Source organism: Hylobates moloch, unplaced genomic scaffold (genome assembly GCF_009828535.3).
Source record: "Hylobates moloch isolate HMO894 unplaced genomic scaffold, HMol_V3 SCAFFOLD_14, whole genome shotgun sequence".
NCBI lineage: Eukaryota > Metazoa > Chordata > Mammalia > Primates > Hylobatidae > Hylobates > Hylobates moloch.
This window is the reverse complement of record NW_026652289.1, coordinates 70,292,380-70,315,755: the sequence shown is the minus strand read 5'-3', so window position 1 is coordinate 70,315,755 and position 23,376 is coordinate 70,292,380. Positions and strand designations below refer to the sequence as shown.

The 23,376-nt window shown below is 39.8% G+C and overlaps 1 protein-coding gene across 14 annotated transcripts in view; it reads right to left on the bottom strand.

The window, feature by feature from the left end:
* FRMD5 (FERM domain containing 5) overlaps positions 1-23,376 on the bottom strand; it is a 351,142-nt gene that overhangs the window by 140,810 nt on the left and 186,956 nt on the right. Inside the window, exons 1-2 of one of the 14 annotated variants that reach the window (XM_058427352.1) lie at positions 20,225-20,919; positions 14,091-14,185 (exon numbers count right to left, since the gene is read on the bottom strand). The exons of 11 other annotated variants lie outside the window; for them this stretch is intronic. In XM_058427352.1, the coding sequence (XP_058283335.1) occupies positions 14,091-14,105 (15 nt within the window). In that variant the 5' untranslated portion in view covers positions 14,106-14,185; positions 20,225-20,919. Of the gene's footprint in view, positions 1-14,090; positions 14,301-20,224; positions 20,920-23,376 lie in introns of those variants that run through there. 2 more of the 14 variants (XM_058427350.1, XM_058427351.1) reach the window with 2 other exon arrangements.

Sequence of the window (23,376 nt, the reverse complement as noted above, 5' to 3'; positions counted from 1 at the left end):
TAAGAGCTTGCTCCAGGTCCCAGGCTTAAGGGGAGAACGTAATATTTATTACCCTTAAAGTTCCCTGTTTGGCTGTCCAACTCAGCTTATAAAAGTAAGAATGGAGACAGAAATTCAAATAAGAATTCTGCCCAGGAGTAGACATTGTGGATCTCTACTGCATCTTTTTGGAACCTGAGTATATTAGACAGAGCACAGAGGCTACTCTTCCCTAACATCATACCCTGACCTTCGAAGGGACTTTAAAATTTTTATTATCCAATTTCTGCATTATGCTGGCCATAAAGAATCATTTCTATTTATAAGGGAATTATCCACTAAGATCGATCAGGCTATTGTTGAGGACAGATTCCATCTCTGGAATGGCTGCATCTATTCTGCTGAGGGAACTTTCTGCCATGGATGGCTTGGCAATGAATTACCAGAAATACTCAAGAGGACAGCAAGTTGCCTTCTGTCTCTGCTTTACACACAGCAGAAAACCCAAGTGGTTATGGAATACAGTGAATTACCCAGAAACAATCAGTTACCAGAAGCTCTCTAGGATTACAGTGATGACTAACCTCAGAGATGAAGCCTTCCAAGAACCTCTTCTCAATTTTCTTTTTTTTTTTTTTTTTTTTAGACAGAGTCTCGCTCTGTCACCCAAGCTGGAGTGCAGTGGCACGATCTCAGCTCACTGCAACTTTCATCTCCTGAGTTCAAGCCATTTTCCTGCCTCAGCCTCCTGAGTAGCTAGCTAATTAGTACCTGGCTAATTTTTGTATTTTTAATAGAGACAGGGTTTCACCATGTTGGCCAGGCTGGTATCAAACTCCTGACCTCAAGTGATCCAGCTGCCTTGGCCCCCCAAAGTGCTGGGATTATAGGTGTGAGCTACCATGCCTGGCCTCAAGAACCTCTTCTCTAAACCAGACCTACAAATGATATTCTTGACAATGGAATGGATTATTTGAAGCACAGAAAACAGAAGGGAAGTCAAACAGACATGAATACAACAGGGAACTCTTCCATATAGCTTTTATGCTGGGCAAAAGAGCTCTAACTCTGGGCAGAAGTTGTTCAAACTTCATTACTCAATGTTAAAAAAAAATGCTTCAGTGGGCACCTACTATGTGTTAAAGCATAGCGCTGGGCACGATGAGAGAACTAGGGTGAACAAGATGAGAAGAGTCCATAATCTCTAATACTAGAGATAAAATATGAACACTAATAACTGGAATGCAGGTGAAAAAGAGATACAGATACATTTAGAAGAGACAGAACATTTGGCTAGTGGCAGTGGGGTCTTGTTGCCTCTGCTTGGTGGATTAAGGAAAGAAGGAAAGAAGGTTAGGGCCTTGGATGCCCAGCTAAGTAGGCTTCTTTTCTTTTTCTTTTATTTTCCCTTCCTTCTTTTCTTCCTCCCTTCCTCCCTTTCTTCTTTCCTAATACTTTACATCCTTAGAAGTTTTAGGTAGAGAACTGAAGATGATAAGAACTGCTCTCTGGAGAAATTAATACCATAGTAGTGAAGTTTGTAGCAATGGGAATTGACAGACAGAGCCAACAAATATTTAGGATATAAATCAACATGTCCAGGCAACTAACTGTTGTGGGGATCACTAAGAGGGAAGAGTCAAAGGTGACTTGGAGAATGCTGATGTCATTCAAGAACAGGTGCCCAGGAGAGAAATACAAGAAGGTTGGACAGATGATGTGTGGTTCTGGACACAATGAAGTGTTAGTGAAACTACCTGACAGGCTGTTGGAAATGTGCGACTGAAGCCCTGAGGAGAGATCTGGATTGCTGAAGCTATAGATGTGAGACTGTTCTGCATACAAATGAGCTGATGCCATGAAAGTGGATGAGATCATCAAGGGAGACAGCAGAGGAGGAGGAAAGAGAAGGGTAAAGGGCAGAACCTTAGGGAATACTCGCATTTAGGATAAGAAAAAGACCCTGATGACGCCACCAAAAAAGGAATCATCAGAGCAGTAATCTGAGAATCAGCAGACAGTCACAAAGCAAGAAAGAGGCTCAAGAGGGTGCAGGAGGTTACAATAGAAAATGCTACCCAGAGGTCAAAAAGGATGGGGCTTGAGAAAAATGCCAGCGAGACATCGAAGAACATTTTTCACTAGACTTTTGGTGGGATCAGAAATCAGAGGTTTCAAGTGCAACGGTTAAAGAGGGAACAAATGGGCTATTCAATTCATATTTGTTGGTGTCCATCTGTCTTTACTGCTTGACTCTTCTTTTTCCTTCCTGAACTCACCATCTGTTCACTTTCACTGCTATGTGCAAGTTTCTAAAGACCCTTCATTTTAAGGATTCAACAGATACTGACAAATATTGACTTACTAAATCTCCCTAAGAAATCACAGGTTCCTAAAAGGGTCACTGCTTGTTCACATTTTGTTTCCCAAGCAAAGATATCCCAAAGACAAGTGAAATGGCCTGCGGATAGAGAGGGCTGACTGTAAGTGCACCACTGAATAAATGACATTTCCAGAGTCTTCCTGACTATCACAGAGACTCTAAACTTTTCTAAACACTCTGCAGATATTCTTTTGACACCTCTAGGCTTTGCAAAACTACACACTCAATCACATTTAGTAAGAAGCTTTCTTAGAACTTAAGTGTATTTAGCCATTTCAAGTCTATAGTAGAATACAGCATTAAATGATAAAGTTCCCCTACCAAATTAAATAAGGGTAACTGCTCTATTCATAGATGAAAGAAAAACACAACACATTTTGGTATGCCTCTTTCAAAATCGGTTACTAACTTCCCAAACATCTTCACTGAATAGATACGGTGTTGAGAAGTGTTGTGGGGGGGACAAAATTACAGGATATGACTACTAATGTTATGCACCAATCTCAATTAATAAGGGCCACACTTGCAGGGTACATAAATATAATTTGGGTTTAACATAATCTTTTGGGTTTACCTAAAACATTATTGGTTACTGGCAAGTTATTGTATTTTCTTGGGTTTTTTTTTTTTTTGAGATGGAGTTTCGCTCATGTTGCCCAGGCTGGAGTGCAATGGCACAATCTCGGCTCACTGCAACCTCTGCCTCCCCGGTTCAAGCGATTCTCCTGCCTCAGCCTCCCAAGTAGCTGGGATTATAGGTATGCGCCACCATGCCCAGCTAATTTTGTATTTTTAGTAGAGGTGGGGTTTCACCATGTTGGTCAGGCTGGTCTCGAACTCCTGACCTCAGGTGATCCGCCCTTCTCGGCCTCCCAAAGTGCTGGGATTACAGGTGTGAGTCATTGCGCCTTACGTATTGTATCTTAAAAAGTAGATTCTCATTATGAAAAGCACACATTGATTTCTAAAAGTCAGTATTTTGTCCCAGTACTTTGAGAAGCTGAGGCAGGATGACTGAGGCAAGGAGTTTAAGACCAGCCTGGGCAACATAGCAAGACCCTATCTCTACAAAAACATTTTGAAAAAATTAGCTGGGTGTGGTGGCATGCCCCTGTCATCTCAGCTACATGGGAGGCTAAGGTGGGAGGCTCACTTGAGCCCAGGAGTTTGAGGTTAAGTCCCTAAGTTACAAAAAAGATATATTTCCAAAGTTCTCCAGTAACTTAGGTACTTAGAAATTCATGAGTATTTTCTCACTGATTCAATGATATTAATAATGGTTAGGTCAAACCATGGACTTAAACATGGTGGTGATTTGTATCCCTAGAGCCTGGTATAATATCTTGCACGTGGTGTTCTAAAAAGTTGCTGAACAAATGATTGAATGAGTCAACGAATAAAGTGTAGGCCTATACTATTCTGAAAGTAATACAAGCTATTAATAGAAAAATGTTTCCTTTGAAAAATATGTTCTGAATTCCAGCTTGGCCGTAAAGAACAATCTCTCCTATGGTTCATTCTCTAATTTTGGTGGTTGAATGAGGACTTCTTTCCCAGCTATGACATTAATTTCATATTAAGTTTCAGTTACCCTCGACATTTTCTTACTTCCACTGGGGAGGCCCTATAAGGAAAGTTAGAGGAATGAAAGGAAATAGATGATGATGAGGAGGAGTGATGCAAGTATCTGGAGACACTTTCTTTTTTTTTTTTTTGAGACAGAGTCTCACTCTGTCGCCCAGGCTGGAGTGCAGTGCTGTGATCTCAGCTCACTACAAGCTCCACCTCCTGGGTTCACGCCATTCTCCTGCCTCAGCCTCCTGAGTAGCTGGGACTACAGGTGCCCGCCACCACGCCCAGCTAACTTTTTGTATTTTTAGTAGAGATGGGGTTTCACCGTGTGTTAGCCAGGCTGCTCTTGATCTCTGGAGATACTTTCAACACAGACAATCATCAGGGTTGGTTGAACCAATCCTGTCATCATTTGTTCAACATTAGCCTAACTGGAACAAGGTGAGGACAGAGTCTGGCATGAGAGGGGGTCTAGGTCACAAAAGACTCTGCAGCTGTGATGGGGGAAAAAGCAGTCTGAGGAAAGGAGTCTTTCTGTGCAAGCTTATCTAAGGCTGGTATTCATCCAAACAAAAGTAGTATAGTAGAGAGGTTAAGTGTAAGGACTCGAGCCAAACTTTCTGGGTTCAAGTCTCAGCCCCCTACTTTTTAGCTATGAGATGTCAGACTAGGTACTTAACCTCGCTATATCCCATCAAAATGGGTATAATAAGAATACCTACCTCAGCCGGGCGCGGTGGCTCATGGCTGTAATCCCAGCATTTTGGGAGGCTGAGGCTGGCAGATCGCCTGAGGTCAGGAGTTCGAGACCAGTCTGGCCAACATGGTGAAATCCCATCTCTACTAAAAATATAAAAATTAGCCGGGTGTGGTGGCAGGCGCCTGTAATCCCAGCTACTCAGGAGGCTGAGGCAGAAGAATCACTTGAACCCGGGAGATGGAGGTTGCCATGAGCCAAGATTGCGCCATTGCACTCCAGCCTGGGTGACAAGAGCGAGACTTCATCTCAAAAAAAAAAGAAAAAAGAAAAGAAAGAATACCTACCTCAAGAGTTGTTAGGAGGATTAAATAATTTAACACTATCTGAGATACCCTGAAAGCTATATAAGCATTAACTTAACGAGCACATCAGGCATGTGTAAGTTGCTGATTACATGTTATGTCAATTATAAACTTGGTTAACTTTTAAAGCTATAGGTTTCCTAGGGATGAAAGCACAAGAGGAAATTAAGGTGGGTACGGTTTATTAAATATCAGTAAAAACCATAATACTATCTTCAATCATATGTGATCTCTGTTTTTCACCCCAAAAGGAAAAGAAAAAAACTATGCCTAACCTTGTGCCAGATCACCACTTAGGACTAGGCATTTTTCAATGGTACCATGAGACCCAAGCAAGCCTTACTGGAACATTTTTTTTTTTTTTTTTTTTTTTTTTTTTCAAGACAAGGTCTCACTCTGTTTTCTAGGCTGGAGTATAACAGTGTGATCATAACTCACTGCAGCCTTGAATTCCTGGGCTCAAGTGATCCTCCTGCCTCAGCCTCTTGAGGAGCTGGGACTACAGGCAAGCACCACCATGCCTGGCTAAATTTTTACCTTTTGCTTTTTGTAGAGCTGGGGTCTCATTATGTTGCCCAGATGGGTCTCAAACTCCTGGTCTCAAGTAACTCTTCTATCTTGGCCTCCCAAAGTGCTGGAATTATAGGTGTGGGCAACCGTGCCCAGCCCTGAAAGTATTTTAATAGTGTATTTTCTTCTGATAATGAGAAGAATATAAAATATATCTTCTTTTTTGACAGTGTTGCTCTACGACAAACTATTCAAAATGGACTCTATTTAAGAGTACAACTCATTTCACTAAGTGAAATAAGGTCATTCTTTTTAATTTCATAAAAGTCTGTCCAAACAAATGTCATTTGGACCCTTGGTACAGAAATTGCAATTTTTTTTGAGACAAAAACTTCAGGGTTGGGCTGCCAAGTCCACATGCTTTCTTTCATGGTTTGCCAGCACAAAGAGTTACTAGGGGAAAATGTTCATTAAATGAGAAAGGTTACGTCATACTGAAGGACTATGCACTTACAGATGGCTTGCCTTTGCCCAGTATTCAAGGATCAGAGTAGCTGTCGTTTTTTTCCTTTACTGCAGGATTATTCTTTTAAGTAAATGAAAGGTTGATTTATATCTGCATTACACTTATCATCTTGCTAGAGTACAGAGTAAGGTTCAGAATACAATATTCAGATACAGGAAGTGCCTAGATGTGGAGAAGTTCCCGATTTACAGATAGTTTCTAATAGAAAAAGACTAAACCTTGCCTTCCCACCAGTTCATAGGGCCCAAAGAAGCATTATTTCTTGCTTCAAAACCCAGCCACTTATCAGCTATGCAAATGAACCTCCTGGTTCTCTCATCCTCTACAGAGCAATCTAATTAAACAGCAACATCTGCAAACCCAGAGTGCTGACAAAATGTGGCAGATCTGGTCAGAAAGGGAAAAACCTACCAAAACTACTCATAATATTTGACTAACAGAACTGAGCAATCTAGTGGGAATTATACCACTGAAGTGTTTTACTAATCCTTATAAGGTAGTTAATATTTGTACATACAAATAATGTATTTCTTCATTATATCCTGAAACAGGACATAGGGATGCAGCAATGGCATTGTGGAAACTACAGTTTCTGGCAAATGAAGACTTGGAGGTCGGGCACGGTGGCTCACACCTGTAATCCCAGCACTTTGGGAGGTCAAGGCAGGTGGATCACCTGAGGTCAGCAGTTCGAGACCAGCCTGGCCAACATGGCGAAACCCTGTCTCTACTAAAAATACAAAAAATTAGCCAGGCATGTTGGCACGCACATGTAGTCCCAGCTACTTGGGAGGCCAAGGCAGGAGAATTGCTTGAACCCGAGAGGTGGAGGTTGCAGTGAGCCGAGACTACACCACTGCACTCCAGCCTGGGCAAAATAGTGAGACTCCATCTCAAAAACAAAACAAAAAAAATGAAGACTTGGGTTCGAGTCTAGCTACTACAATTTTATAAATAGAGTGGCCTTGGATAATAAAAGATAACTGCTGTAGTTCACATAACTTTTTTTTTTTGAGACAGAGTCTCACTTTTTTGTGCAGGTTGGAATGCAGTGATAAGCCTCCCGAGTAGCTAGGACTACAGGTGCGTGCCACCATACTGGGCTAATTTTTTTGTAGAAACAGGTTTTTACCATGTTGCAGGCTTGTCTTGAACTCCTGGGCTCAAGTGATCTGCCCACCTCAGCCTCCCAAAGTGCTGAAATTAAAAGCATGAACCGGCCGGGTGTGGTGGCCTGTAATCCTAGCACTTTGGGAGGCCAAGGCGGGCGGATCATGAGGTCAGGAGATAGACCATCCTGGCTAACACAGTGAAACCCCGTCTCTACTAAAAATACAAAAAATTAGCCAGGCCTGGTGGCGGGCGCCTGTAGTCTCAGCTACTGGGGAGGCTGAGGCAGGAGAATAGCGTGAACCCAGGAGGTGGAGGTTGTAGTGAGCCAAGATAGCACCACTGCAGTCCGGCCTGGGCCAAAGAGCGAGACTCTGTCTCAGGAAAAAAAAAAAAAAAAAAAAAAAAAGCATGAACCATGGCACCTAACCTCTGATAGAATTTTTGAGATCAAATGAGATCATGTATCTGCCAGTATTTTGCAAACAGTTAAGGCCTTTCAAATTTTATTATTATCGTGCTTACATTTAACTATTTATTTAGTACATTAGTCATTATGGATTTTAAACACAGTACACTGTGTACACTGATAAATCAGTTGCCATGTATTAAGCTGATTTTGGGCAAGTCATTGATCTAATAGCATTAATCCCCAAAGATTTCTTTTTTTTTTTTTTTTTTGAGACTGGCTCTGTGGCCCAGCCTGGAGTGCAGTGGTGCGATCTCGGCTCACTGCAAGCTCTGTCTCCCGGGTTCACGCCATTCTTCTGCCTCAGCCTCCCAAGTAGCTAGGACTACAGGCGCCCACCACCATGCCCAGCTAAACTTTTTTTTGTATTTTTAGTAGAGACGGGGTTTCACCGTGTTAGCCAGGATGGTCTCGATCTCCTAACCTCGTGATCCACCCGCCTCGTCCTCCCAAAGTGCTGGGATTACAGGTGTGAGCCACCGCACCTGACCAAACATGGCTTTCAAACGCTGCTGCAGTCCCACTGTACAAGGGCTAATTTTTTGTATTAGCCTAAGTCCCACTGCCTAGGAAAGGCTAAATGTTTATCCATTTTTGCTTATAAGGAAAGAGAAAGTGAAACTCTGCACATCTATATTAGCATTTAAATCAATATTTTATCTGAGAATATGTTAGGCAGCAGGATTATTTAAGTTAATGTTATCTACTTGAAATATTTGTTCAAAGCACAGGCTGGCATCAAAGTATTTAATATGGTTTAGATCAAGGGATTAGACTGTGACTTAATGCAAATAAACCTCAAAAAGCACTTTTGACAAAAGTTAATACAAATGGAATACATAAACATAAAATATCATTTTTCCTCAAAGGAACAGTTAAGCAGTATACACCAATCTGTTTGTTTCATGCCTCAGTGGGATTTAGGTATTCTAAAAAGGGAGGGGTAACTCCTTTAGTAAAGTGTCGAGCTACTCTTAATGGCTGTCTGCATAAAGTGATGAGAAAAATTTGATTAAGTTTGGGCATGTGAGTAATTAATTCTCAGTAAGGAAATCTGATAGGGGCCTTTGCAAATAGAACACTGAAAAAAATATCACTTTGGGGCATAATCATTAAAAATGTCCTAAGTTCTCAACCTATTCACTTGTTTAATACTCAGTCCACAGGCACAGGTCTGTGGCTGCACCCCTAAGAATTCCAGTCTGACTCAAGGAGTGAGACAAAGTGTACAGGGCAGGAGGAGAAAGCCATGGCTTCCATAGCCCTAATCCTTTCTTTTTCCATTCTTCTTTCTCATCTGGTCAAATAGAGACTTTTGCCCTGTAAATCCCAAGCCAGCACTGTCTCCTTATCCTCCATGTTTTGGTCTTACTGACATAGGCGGTTTATTTCCAGAGAAATAATTTTTGGCATATTAAAATAGCTAAGAGGGAGAGAGATGGCTAACATTTGATGTGGGTATACATTTCTTTTTTCTTTTCTTTTTTTTTTTTTTGAGATGGAGTCTCACTCTGTCACCCGGGCTGGAGTGCAGTGGCTGATCTCAGTTCACTGAAACTTCTGCCTCCCGGGTTCAAGCGATTCTCCTGCCTCGGCCTCCCAAGTAGCTGGGATTACATGCATGCACCACCATACCCACCTAATTTTTGTATTTTTAGTAGAGACGGAGTTTTGCCATGTTAGCCAGACTGGTCTCGAACTCCTGACCTCGGTGATCCACCCACTTCGGCCTCCAAAAGTTCTGGGATTACAGGTGTGAACCATCATGCCCGGCTTATGTGGGCATATATTTCTAATGCATTTATGATTGCCTATTTGTTTTCCGCAGACCATATTTCATCCGATTTTGTAAATCCTAGAGTTTATATTTTTATTAGCACAGCTAGTACATATAATGACCATCTATTAAATGCTTACTGATGATGATCTAACACCACCATCCAAGATGCCCTGGAAAATAATATCAAAGAAGGATTTTTAATAACCAGAAAGGCTAGTCAAAATATCTTCGGCATCCTATTAAGAAAAAAAGGAAGGGCCAGGCACGGTGCCTCACGCCTGTAACCTCAACATTTTGCGAGGCCAAGGCGGGTGGATCACCTGAGATCAGGAGTTCGACACCAGCCTGGCCAACATGGTGAAACCCTGTCTCTACTAAAAATACAAAAAAGTAGCTGGGTGTGGTGGTGGGTACCTGTAATCCCAACTACTTGGGAGGCTGAGGCAGGAGAATCTCTTGAACCCAGGAGGTGGAGGTTGCAGTAAGCTGAGATTGAGCCATTGCATTCCAGCCTGGGCAACGAGAGCAAGAGTCTGTCTCAAAAAAAAAAAAAAAAAAAAAAAGAAAAGAAAAGAAAGAAAAAAAAAAGAACAAGCACTAAAATCCTTGGCATGGTGTCTAATACCAAACATTTCTCACTTAATTTTTCTGTTCTCTAAATGTTGTATTTGTTATCATTATGAGTAGATATGCATCTTTTGAGTGCAAGAAATCTATTTCTATAGTATTTTCCAGAACACCTAACATTGAACCAGGCAAATGACTGCAACATATTTATTTATAAAGAAATAAAATAAATACATGTTTTCTTTGAATGAAACAAATTATCTATATACGAATCCTTATCTCTATTAGAGTCCTTTAACCAACCAACATATGAGGTAAATACATTCAGTATATGGTATGATATCATATCATATCTTTTTTTTTTTTCTTTTTTTGAGACAGGGTTTTGCTCTGTTGCCCAGGCTGGAGTGCAGTGGTGCGATCTTGGCTCACCATATCGTAATATATCTTAATAAGACCACCTTACATCTGCTTAATGCTGCTTGTTCAGAAAGTGGTTTCAGCTTTGTTACCACGTTTGCTCTTCCCTCACCCCAGTATTGTAGCAGCATAGGTCTGTTGTCTTCAATTTACACATGAGAAATTGAGACACTGAGAAGTTATATATCTTCATTTGTTCAACAGCTAGGCACTTTTCTAGGTGCCAGATTTACAGTGATGAACAAGACAGAGTTCCTGCTCCTAGGATGCTTACTCAGTAGTGTGGTTGTAAATTTTTAAAAACTAGCTCTTCAAATGTGGGTCACCATGAATGTATGAATTAGTTTTTTTTTAACAACTAAGACAAAAGTAAAGCAAAAAGCTGTATGTTGGAACTTTATTATTTATCAATCATGAGTGACTTCTTTGCTAAATCAATGAATAATTTTCCCATACTGGAAGAATATTTCTCAATCTTTTGTGCTATTCACAAGTAATAGCTATAGACAATGAATTATTAACATTTTCTTCATCACTTTTTTGAGTCTAGACAATCAACAAAACAATAAATCAAGCCCTGATTTGTAGTATTTGTTGATTTCAGTGGTGTAAGTACTTCTATCACAGGTAATTTCAAGCTATCTACATGAAATCCCTGAACTCAGAGTTGGGGAAAAAATGCAGTGGTACACTATTACATAATATTTCCATCATTTAGATATAATAGATACAAATATCTCAAGAGCACAGATAACCATAAAATGGTTAGCTTTGAGTATTTATTTTGTTTTTAATATGACAACTTGGCCTGGTGCAGTGGCTCACACCTATAATCCCAGCACTTTAGGAGGCCAAGGAAGGCAGCTCAATTGAGTCCAGGAGTTTGAGACCAGCCTGAGCAACATGGCTAAACCCAGTCTCTACAAAAAAATACAAAAATTAGCCAGGTGTGATGGTGCGCATCTGTGGTCCCATCTACTCAGGAGGCTGAGATGGGAGGATTGCCTGAGCCTGGGAGTCCGATGTTGAAGTGAGCTGAGATCGCAACACTGCACACCAGCCTGGGCAAGACCCTGTCTCAAATATATATATATATATATAAGTTTTTAGTTTATATAGTTTAATTTTTAATAATTTCTGTGCTTTAAAACCAGTTCATAAAAGGTAACTAACTCATAGCATGGGAGGAAATATTTAAAATGCATATATCTGATAAGGGATTAATATATATAATATATAAGGAACACCTACAACTCAACAACCCAAAAAGCCAAACAATTTTATTTTAAAAATAGGCAAAGGGCTTGAACATTTTCCCAAAGAAGATATACAAATTGCCAGCCAATGAGCACATGAAAAGATGATTAACATTACCAATCATTAGGGAAATTCAAATCAAAACCAAAATAAAGTACTATTTGCATCTACTAGGATGGCTATTACTAAAAAAAGAAAAAGAATAACAAATGTTACTGAAGATGTGGAGAGACTAGAACTCTTACATATGTAAAATGATACATCTGCTATGTAAAATGTTATGGTCGCTCCTCAAAAATTAAACATGGAATTACCATACAATCCAGCAATTCCACTTCTAGGTATATATTCAAAAGAATTGAAAACCAAGATTCAAACAGGTATTTGTACACAACTGTTCATAGAAGCATTCTTCACAATAGCCAAAAGGTGGAAACAACCCAAATATCCATCAACAAATAAACAAAATGTGGTATGTACATACAATGGAATAGTATTTAGCCTTAAAAGGAATAAAATTCTGGTAAATGCTACAAGATAGATGAACCTTGAAAACATTACACTAAGTGAAATAAGCCAACACAAAAGGAAAAATAATGAATAATATCTACTTACATGAGGCATACTCAGTAAATTCATAGGGACAGAAAGTAGAAGAGTGGTTACTTGGGTCTGTGAGGAGGGAGTAATAGTTTCTGTTTGGGATGATTAAAAAGCTCTGAAAATGGATAATAGTGATGGCTTCATGACCATGTGTATGTACTTTAAAAATAGCTAAAATTATAAAGTATATGTTATGCATATTTTAACATAATACAAAAGAGGGCAGGCGGCTGGGTGCAGTGGCTCATGCCTGTAATCCAGCACTTTGGCAGGATGAGATTGGGGGATCACTTGAGGCCAGGAGTTTGAGACCAGCCTGGCCAACATGGCGAAACCCCGTCTCTACTAAAAAAAAACCATACAAAAATTAGTTGGGCGTAGTAGCATGTACCTGTAATCTCAGCTACTCTGGAGGCTGAGACAGGAGAATCACTTGAACCTCAGAGGCAGAGGTTGCAGTGAGCCGAGATCACACCACTGTACTCCAGCTTGGGCAACAGAGCAAGACTCTGTCCCCGCTCCACAAAAAAAAAAAAAAAAAAAAAAAAGAGAGCAGGTAATCATGAATATTCTTATGCTTGAATAATTTTAAGAGAAAAAAAGCTCATGAGATTACCAAAAATTTAACAATCATATTTTGTGGGCCAGTATAGGCTGGCTCCAGGATTCCAATGAGCTTACTTTCCTTCTAATGAAGAGGAAGGAAAAGACTTGCTCAGGGACACATGTGAAATGGAAGAGCCAGCCCTAACTCTAGATCATCTGAGTGGTCTAGTACTATTTCCACAGCTGCATACCGTTTTTCATATAGTCAAGAAACTATCAGATTAATGTTACAAAGTTCTGGGTTATATGCATTTGTTACAGAATGGCTTCAGGGAGATCAGAAAAATGACCCTGGAGGTTAAGCTTCATGAACATGGTGGTTTGGAAAAAAGCAATGGGGCAAATTTGAAGGAGAAGAAATGTTGGGGAGAGGAGTGAGAGGAGCTCAGAGGTCCAGTAGCTTATCTGTTGGATATGTATTTATGCAAAAATAGGGGCGAGGGGACACAAAAAGCCCCAGTCTTTGGGCTGCACCAATTATGTACACTCCTGGGTTGAGGTCAGGGGTCTACAAGAGACGTTCTTGCCCCCTAAATGTAGTTACCATCTAGATGATACCTGAAGACACTCCCATGTCCCCTAAATTTCCCCAGGTCCCCCAGCATCTCCCATCTGGAGGTTGTCATAGGAATTGCTTGCAAATGAGGCAGTGAGAGTTATAGCCTGACATAGGAGTCCTAAGCTATAATGTTGAAATAACATTTTACTCAGAGGAAATGACATGTAAAAAGGCTCAGAGGCCAGACAAGTAAGCCAAGAGGCTGTGGACAGAAAACAGGGAGGTGGCAACAGGCAGAACATTACAAAGCACCTTGAGCTTTATAATACGGTACTTTCTTTGTGGGAAAGAGCCTGTTTCAGTACAAAACCTTTTCACTTATTTCTTTTAAAGAAATAAGCTCCTCTCAACTTAAACGTCTAGACTTAAAAACTGTAGAGTGTATTTTTAAAGCCTCTTTTAAAGTAAATTGGACTTGTTTAAAGTCCATACACATTCCCACCAGTGATCCTTCCAGTAGTCTAAAAATAAAATTACAAGAATTGGCAAACATGAAAGTCTTTAATAATATAAAATTTACAGTATTTGAATGTCACTTTTTACTATATTAAAATGGATCACTTTAAAGCTCAGGTTATTAACTGATTATAAATTATGGAACACTAATGCTTTCAGGATACAAGGGCAATACTTTGTGAATTTCTGAGAATCAGCATGATATCAAGAAAGAAGATACACTTTCTTTACCTTCCTGGGTCTCATTTTCCATATCTAGTGGCTGGCCTAACAAGACCTGCCTTGCAAGGTTGTTGGACGTGAAGGATATGAAGTATATGTAGCACCTAGCAATAAATAAGCACTCAGTAAATTGTGACTGCTATTACCATTGTGAACATAAATGAAATTTTAATTCAATAAACATTTGTTAAGTGTTACAATGTACAGTTGGAATCTATGTTTGTTTCATCTTTTGTTTTACATTATTAATATTTTAATCATAGAGAAAAGTACAGAAAATAAACACCAGATGTGTAGCAGATCATTTGTTTTAACTCCCTATGATTTTTGACTGTATGAAAATATCACAATTTGTCCATTCCCCTCATAATATTGGCACTAAACATGTCTCCTGGGAGAATTTCTTTAAGATATATATTAAGAAGTGGAATTGCTGAGTCACAGGGTATGATAACCTTCACATCACCTGAGTGTTCTCCAGAGTGGCATACCATTTTCTTTTGTACCTACCATTGTGCATTTTAGGTGCATTCTCATTTACCAAAACTAGATGTCAGGCATTTTAATTTTTGCCAACATTACAGGTTTGAAATGGTATCTCATCTTTTAACTTATATTTCCCTAATTGCTAATACAGTTGTCATTTCATGTTTTTTCCTATTACAGGTTACCCTTAAGTAAACTTCCTGTTCATTTCTTTTGATAATTTCTTAAATTGGGGAATTGGTTCATTTTTTAAAAATTGATTTGTGGAATTTTAAAAACACATTCTGGGTCCAAATTTTTTGCCAGCAAAATAAAGTACGACTATCTTCTCAAAGTCTGTTATTTTTATCTTTGTTTATAGTAAGCATGGGTTTTCTTACCCATAAAATGTAAATAAAAACATCTACTTCATATGATAAAATACCTGAAAGCTCTTAGTCAAGTGTCAGGCACAGATTATACATTCAGTAAAAGTGAGTTTCCTCCATTTGCCCTCAACCTACATCCTGAGACAATTCATAAGTGAGTAATAGGGGAATGGTTTATAGGTATGAGATCTGGAGAGTAACAGATTTGCTTTTAAATCTCAACTTTACCAAACTAGCTGTATGAATTTGGCCCACCTAGCTCAAGCTTTTTCAGCCTCAACTTCCTCATTCGTAGAAGTGGGGTAGTAATACTTAACTCACAATGGTATTGTGAGGAATAGAGTTTAGTCAAGTGGCTGGCCAAAAGAAAGTTCTCAACATATGGTAGCTGCTATCACCATCACCATTATTAGGGGGGATACAAATATATACAAATAACTATAATATAGAACAAAATATCATTAAAACTCCCTATAAAAAATAATTAAATGCTATTGGAATGTAGACATGGGAAGAGGTAACATCTAGCTAGGGGCCAAGACAGAGTGAATGGAGGCTTCATAGAGGAAATGCCATTTAAATGGACATTAAAGGAAGTTAGATATTGAGAAGAAGGACATTCTAGCAAACAAAAGAGATGCATAGGAGAATACACACACACACACACATATATATATATATATACACACAAATATATGTAATTATATGTATTATATCTTATATGTATTATATCTTATACATCTATGCAGTCTGCCAAAGTATAGGAACAACTGAGTAAGTCAGAAGTAAGCATTCATTTTTCAGGTTATTAGGGTACTCTATGCATTAAATGGTAACTCACAATTTAATTAGTATTCTAAGTATAAATGTGAAATACTGTTGGCTTTGGAATAAAATTTGGTATAGTAGGATCCATGGAAGAATTACAGCTGAGAGTGTTAAGAAAATAGGGGGTATTAAATATGACTAGTACAGAGAAAGAAAACAGATAGGGATGCCCAATGAATGATAGGTGAGGAGCCTACCACTCTTGAGAGCCAGGCTTGGTGGCTGCTCACTTACTGCCTTTCTGGGAATCAGCAACACATGATTTTCTTTGTTAAACAGGATAAGTTCTGAAACCTGATCCAGGAAAATCACACCTTTTCTCATTCACTTTACTTATACAGGCTCTGGCAATTATGGTCAGCCTAATTTCCTTCCTCCCTCCTTAATTCATTTTTTTGGTGGGGCAGAGTCTCACTCTGTCACCCAGGCTAGAGTGCAGTGGCACCATCTCAGCTCTCTGCAACCTCTGCCTCCTGGGTTCAAGCGATTCATGTGTCTCAGCCTCCTGAGTAGCTGGGACTACAGGCACGTACCACCAAGCCTGGCTCATTGTTTTTGTATTTTTAGTAGAGACAGGGTTTCGCCATGTTGGCCAGGCTGGTCTCAAACTCCTGACTTCAAGTGATCCGCCCGTCTTAGCCTCCCAAACTGCTGGGATTGCAGGCATGACCCCCTACGTCTGGCCTCTCTCTTTCTTGATAGAAACAAATTTCATTCAGTATGTTTTGTCTTAAGCAAAAAGTTCCACTCACTACCCGCTTCTGTCATACCTATTCTACGATTTAAAATAGGATTTGACTGTATTAAAATGTACTAGATTATTTATTACGTATTTCTCATGTTCTATCTAGTTTTTTTCCCTTTCCACATTTATAGCACATGAACAATTACTTTAAAAATGATTTGGCCTTACATTGTTGCTTTTCTTAACAGCTTATTATTTATTTACTCAAGAGAACTGAACTACGAATCTGTTATCAGATTCAGTTGCAAGCCCTGTCTATCACAATAAAGTATCCGAACTTAGGACTATTATTTTTTCTTAGCAAACCCAAGGTTTGAGCATGATGAAGTGATTTTTCTCAAACAGAAAATGGTGGGCAGTTCTATATACAAACCAGAAATGAACTTTATCAGCAGGGAAATTCCAACCACTCAAATCCAGAGGAATCCTAAGCATTTCTAAAGGAAAAAGCTACTGTATTTTTCTTTTCCCAAAATTTATTCTGCTCATGGTGATTACCATGTGTGCACAGATGTAGCTAAAATGATCACTGTGGGATCAACAGTTCTTTCTTCATTGTCTACCAGTTCTTTTGCTTGCCTCTGGCATAAGTAAATAAACAGCAGGTGTATTTACCACTAAATAAATCTTACATGTTTACAAATTCCTAAAATACAATGGAAAAAAAAATAGCAAGAAGAATCTGTGGTGTTTGTTTGAATCTGAGCTATATCGCTTGCATCCACACAAATAAAGACAGAAAGGATCCCACGGTTGTTCACAAACTGTGGACCATGACCCTGGGATCACAACCCAGAATTAACCTGCCACTGAACAGGGTTAGTACCTTCTTCTCTATATTACATTTCTATAACAACGTCACAATCTTAAAATAACACTTTCTATCCTTTAATAACTCCTAATTTTCACGTGGATATGCTGTATGCATAGCATTTATTTCCATAACAATGGTCACTTCCTTCTTCAGAGCAAAAAACAAACACAACAACAACAACAACAACAAAAAACAGAACAAAAAACTAGAGGTTAGAATATTTTCCATATTTAGTTCCTCTTGTTATGTAACATGGAATATTTGGAAAGAATTAAGTCAGCTTTGCTGCAGTAACAACCCCAAATCTTCATGTTTATAAGGACAAAATTTTCTCAGTACAGTGCAGTTTGGATTCAGGTCAGGGGCAGCTTGGTTTCTGTTACATGACTCTAATTCTGTGACCCTTGCAGAAGCAACAGCCCTTATTTTGGTCATGCCACTTTCACGGCAGAAGGAATAAAGCAAGAGGGCTAGTGGAAACCTGTGCTTTCTTTTCTAGTTCTTTTTTTTTTTTTTCGAGACGGAGTCTTGCTCTGTTGCCCAGGCTGGAGTGCAGTGGTGCCATCACAGCTCACTGCAAGCTCTGCCTCCTGAGTGATTCTCTTGCCCCAGCCTCCTGACTAGCTGGGACTACAGGCACGTGCCAACACACCCAGCTAATTTTTCGTATTTTTAGTAGAGACAGGGTTTCACCGTGTTAGCCAGAATGGTCTGGATCTCCTGACCTCGTGATCCGCCCTCCTCGGCCTCCCAAAGTGCTGGGATTACAGGCATGAGCCACCGCGCCTGGCCCTGTGCTGACTTTCAAAACTTCTGCCCAGGCCGGGCGCGGTGGCTCACGCTTGTAATCCCAGCACTTTGGGAGGCCGAGGCGGGCGGATCACGAGGTCAGGAGATCGAGACCACAGTGAAACCCCGTCTCTACTAAAAAAAATACAAAAAAATTAGCCGGGCGTAGTGGCGGGCGCCTGTAGTCCCAGCTACTCGGAGAGGCTGAGGCAGGAGAATGGCGTGAACCCGGGAGGCGGAGCTTGCAGTGAGCCGAGATTGCGCCACTGCACTCCAGCCTGGGCGACAGAGCGAGACTCCGTCTCAAAAAAAAAAAAAACAAAAAAAAAACTTCTGCCCAGATGTGGTCTATATCATATCTGTTCACACGTCATTGGCCAAGGAAGTCACACGTTTAAGCCTAACATCAATGGGGCAAGGATGTGTACTCCTCTCCTAGGAGGTGTTTGCATATCACATGGAAAAGGAAGGGAGAATGAACAAGCAGAGAAAAATATAATCTATGACATGCAGGAAGACAGTAGTTTATAAGCGAAAAGTCATCTTAAAGACTTTTCCAAAATACTTTTTCTCCCTTTTCTATATCAACCAACATGCCCATACAAAAGGGAGGGTAGAGAAGATATTCCATCCAACTATAACTGCCATGCTAGGTCTATGGCAAGAGAACGATATAATGTAGGAAAAAGTCCTTCCAGACTTCCAGACTATGCGAGATGGAAGTGCAGCAAAGCAACACTGACTTCCTCAGCCTGGAGATAAATCAGTTTGTTAAATAAGTGAGGATAAAACCAAAGGCCAAGTGCCCACTCCTTCTTCATGGTTGGGAGTCTAGAGAAGATCAACTCTCAGGCAGCCTCCACCACAACATGGTGCACAGAAACAGTGACTCAGCGTTGTAGCAGGTCTGGTAGAGAAGCGTCTGAGGTTCAGGTTTCCTGAGCTCCCATAGTTCCCACAAGGCACAGACACTGAGAGATTATAAGAGGATGAACCGGATGGCAGACACACCAGAGGCTCAGGGGGGTGCAACCAGAAGTCAGGGGGAGGCCCAGGTAGCCACAGTGCTACTGGGTTCTGAGCAAGCAGCCTACAGCCACATATTTCAGCCATAAATGACGGCAGAACAAGCAGCACTCAAGTGGATGAGGGACCTTGCCCCTGAGACCAAGAGAAACCTATGGCCATCATTTATGACACTACCCCAAGGGACTGTCTGAATTATTGGATCAGTTTAAGCTTTAAACCAGACTGGAAATTTAGGTAATTTTTCTCTCCTGGGCTCAGGATAAAGGCTATAAAGACACTGACAAAGAAGTGACATTTTCTCTGAGGAAGGCTCAAAGAAATAGACTAAACCACTTCTATTTTATTTACCACTACATCCACTGCTTTTAACAGTGCCTGACCTAAGTAGGTATTCAACAAATATTTGCTGAATGAAGGAATGAATAAGAGGCCATAGTGAGAGGAAACTGATCAACTAGCAAAGCTATGATAGAAATACCAGGCAGCCTGCATTGAAAAAACAATGCCAGTTCCATTTTGGCACCAAGCCAAAAAAGTCCCCACTTAACTCTTAAAACAAGTTTGTAACCTTTATGGAATGGCTCCTGCCACCATATTTAACTTACATTTGGTTCACCGTTTTAAAGCCCTTTGGATAACACTGCTGCATCCTTTTGCTTCAAAGAAAAAAAAAAAAAAAACCACAACCACGAATAGCTGTGCAGGATTTCGACCTTGCAGTCACAATAAGAAAGCAGCAATAGGAACCAGAATGGGTGATGCCTGAACCAATAAACTAACTCTGGTGTTTAGTAGCAACTTTATTTTACCTGCCCCAGGATAATTTCAGTGTTAAAGCTGTTAAACCTATAAGTATTCTAGTGGCTAGGATTAGTAAACAGAACATAACAGGGAACAGTACAGAGAAAATATGGTAACTAAAATACAAGGTTATACAGGATTGAGGTGGAGACACAGGCTGACATATGCTGACATGGTAACTAAAACACAAGGCTATATAGGATTGAGGTGCAGACATATTCAATCACTGTACTTTCCACAGTAAATTTGTTTCTCAACACTCTAGCAGTAACATTAAAATTACCTGTCAGGCTTTAAAACAGAACAGATGCTTAGAGATTCCGATTCAGTAGGTCTGGGGTGGAGCATATGCAATGCTAATTTTTAGTAACGTCTCAGGTGATTCTGATGCACGGCCACAGCATTCTGCAAGTGAGAACACCTGAAGAACATCATCAGTAAACACTGAAAGAACTTATGAATGAAAAGCCTCTTTGGATTATACATTTTTTGAGTATGGACTATGTTTTATTCATTTTTGTATTCTAGCCTCCAATGTTTCTTGTAATTAATGAATAAGTGAACAAACAAATCACGAATTCCCTGCCTTGGTAGCGTGATGCTCTCAAAGAGACTGGAACATGGGAAACAAAAAAGTTGACAGCTGATGTTGTAAATCTGTACTTCCTTAATAGAATTCCTGGCATAACTTTAGACAGACTAAATGAGAATGAACATATGTGATCATTACAACACTGATTTTTTTTTTACAAAATTAATTTTTGTTGAACTGGGGTGAGGGGTGGGGGAAGGAGGGGAAATTGGTGCTCTAATAAGATTTATGTATCAAAATCCCATGCCCAGAGTAACAGTATGAAGAGCAGAATCACAGAGCCACTCCATTTATAAATCCTGATTCTGCCCTCTACTGTTTGTTTATTTTTATATTTACTTCTCCTTGAGCAACAGTATAATGTACAACTGAAAATACTTAGTGTTACTGACAAGATTTATAATTCAGCACTACTTTATGTGTTAATGACTTCAAAGCCCTGGATGAATAAAGCGAACAGGGATTGACTCAGTGAAACTTCTAGCTTCCTGTAAACTTCATTCATTCTCAAGCTTAATGGAAACAAAACCCTATGCTAGGAAAAAGCAAGTATGTTTCCCTGAGTCTCCCTAGTTAAACACTATAATCAATGGCAACTCCACCTTGTAGCAAAGCTCAGTGATACTATGGATCCCATTACAATCCCCAAAAAGGAGAAGGTGAAGGAGGAGGAAGATGGAAGTTTGGCATGGTTTGACTCTGTCTCCACAAAATCTGCAGTCTTTCTGTCACCCTCACACTTGAAGTTACACGGAAAGGAGGAAGAGGGAAGTGCTGAATGAGAGACACTTAAGAGTGCAAAGTCTGAAAAAGGTAGGAGAGAGAATAATGGTCTGAACTAAATAGGCAGAAGAAATCTATTCTCTATTAAAACAGCAAGAATTTGCCAAAGCAGGTTTTCCAAAAAAGACCAGGAAAAGAAAGAAAGAAAGAAAGAAAGAAAAAAGAAGCCCTAAAGTGATGCAGGAGGAGTGTCAGTCAGTATGACTGGGTCTCCTAGTCAAAAGTTCTGGCCAAGTGACTAGACACTCACATGCTCTACAATCCTAGTGAGGAGTGCTCTGGGCTCCCACCTGCCTGGATGGATGGGTGCTGCACACTCAGCTACCTGCTTGGGTGATAAAAATAATTAGAATAGGTGGTGTAGATGAAGGTTAAAGTCCTTGAGAAGTGCAAGAATATAAAGTTCTGCCCAGGGCCCCTCTTCCACAGAGGAGAAAAAAAAGCCACACACAACTGGATATTACAGTTATCCCATCATTTCTCTATGATAATATAAAAACAAAATTAATGTTTGTCTTAGTCCATTTGGGCTTCTATAACAAAATACCATAACCTGGATGGCTTATAAATAACAGAAATTTATTTCTCATAGTTCTGGAGGCTGAGAATCTAAAATTAAGGTGCCAGCCATTCATGGCGTCTGGCAAGGGCCCTCTTCTTGGTTCATAGATGGTGCCTTCTTAATATGTCCTTACATGGTGGAAGGGGAGAAATCTGGTATCTTCAACCCCTTATAAGGTCATTAATCCCAATCATGAGTGCTCTATCCTCATGACCTAACCACCTCCCGAAGGCCCCATCTTCTAATACCATCACACTGGGGATTAGGTTTCAATATATGAATTTTGCAGGGGACATACATGTTCAGTCCATGGCAATGTTAACCCCTTTTGGTCCTATTTCATGTACTCCAGTATTTGATGGCTATTTTCATGATATTCCCCAATCATCTTATCCTTACATCTGCCTTAACTTTAAGATTACTTGAACGTTAGAGAAACTAAAAATGGGGACATCTTCCATTTTTATCAAATGATTATTCTGCTCCAACTCTATAGATTATAGATGCAAATCTTTATGGATCAGGTCCCTTGAGAGCTATTTTAAAATTCCAGCAGGTTAGAAAATAATTACTACGAGTCTACAGTACCCAAAACAGCATAGTACTGGTACTAAAACAGGCACGTAGACCAATGGAACAGAATAGAGAGCCTAGGAATAAGGCTGCACATCTATGACCATCTGATCTTCAACAAAGCTGACAAAAACAAGCAATGGGGAAAAGACTCACTATTCAATAAATGCTGGTGGGAAAACTGGTATCCATATGCAGAAGATAGAAACTGGACCCCTTCCTTATATTATACACAAAAATCAACTCAAGATGGATAAAGACTTAACTGTAAAACCCAAAACTATGAAAACCCTGGAAGACAACCTAGGCAATACCATCCTGGACATAGGAACAAGCAAAGATTTCAAGACAAAGATGCCAAAAGCAATTGCTATGAAAGCAAAAATTGACAAGTGGGATCTAATTAAACTTCAGAGCTTCTGCAGACACAGCAAAAGAAACTGTCCACAGAGTAAACAGACAACCTACAGAATGGAGAAAATATTTTCAAACTATGCATCTGACAAAGGTGTAATATCCAGCATCCATAAGGAACTTAAATTTACAAGAAAAAACAAATAACCCCATTAAAAAGTGGGCAAAGGACACAAACAGACACTTCTCAAAAGAAGACATACATGCAGCCAACAAGCATATGGAAAAAAAGCTCAATATCACTGATCATTAGAGAAATGCAAATCAGAGCCATAAGGAGATATCATCTCACACCAGTCAGAAAGGCTATTACTAAAAAGTCAAAATATAACAGATGCTTGTGAGGTTGTGGAGAAAAGGGAACACTTATACACTGTTGGTGGGAGTGTAAATTAGTTCAACCATTGTGGGAAGCAGTATGGCAATTCCTCGCTACAAAGAGCTAAACAGCAGAACTACCATTGGACCCAGCAATCCCATTACTGGGTATATACCCAGAGGAAGATAAATC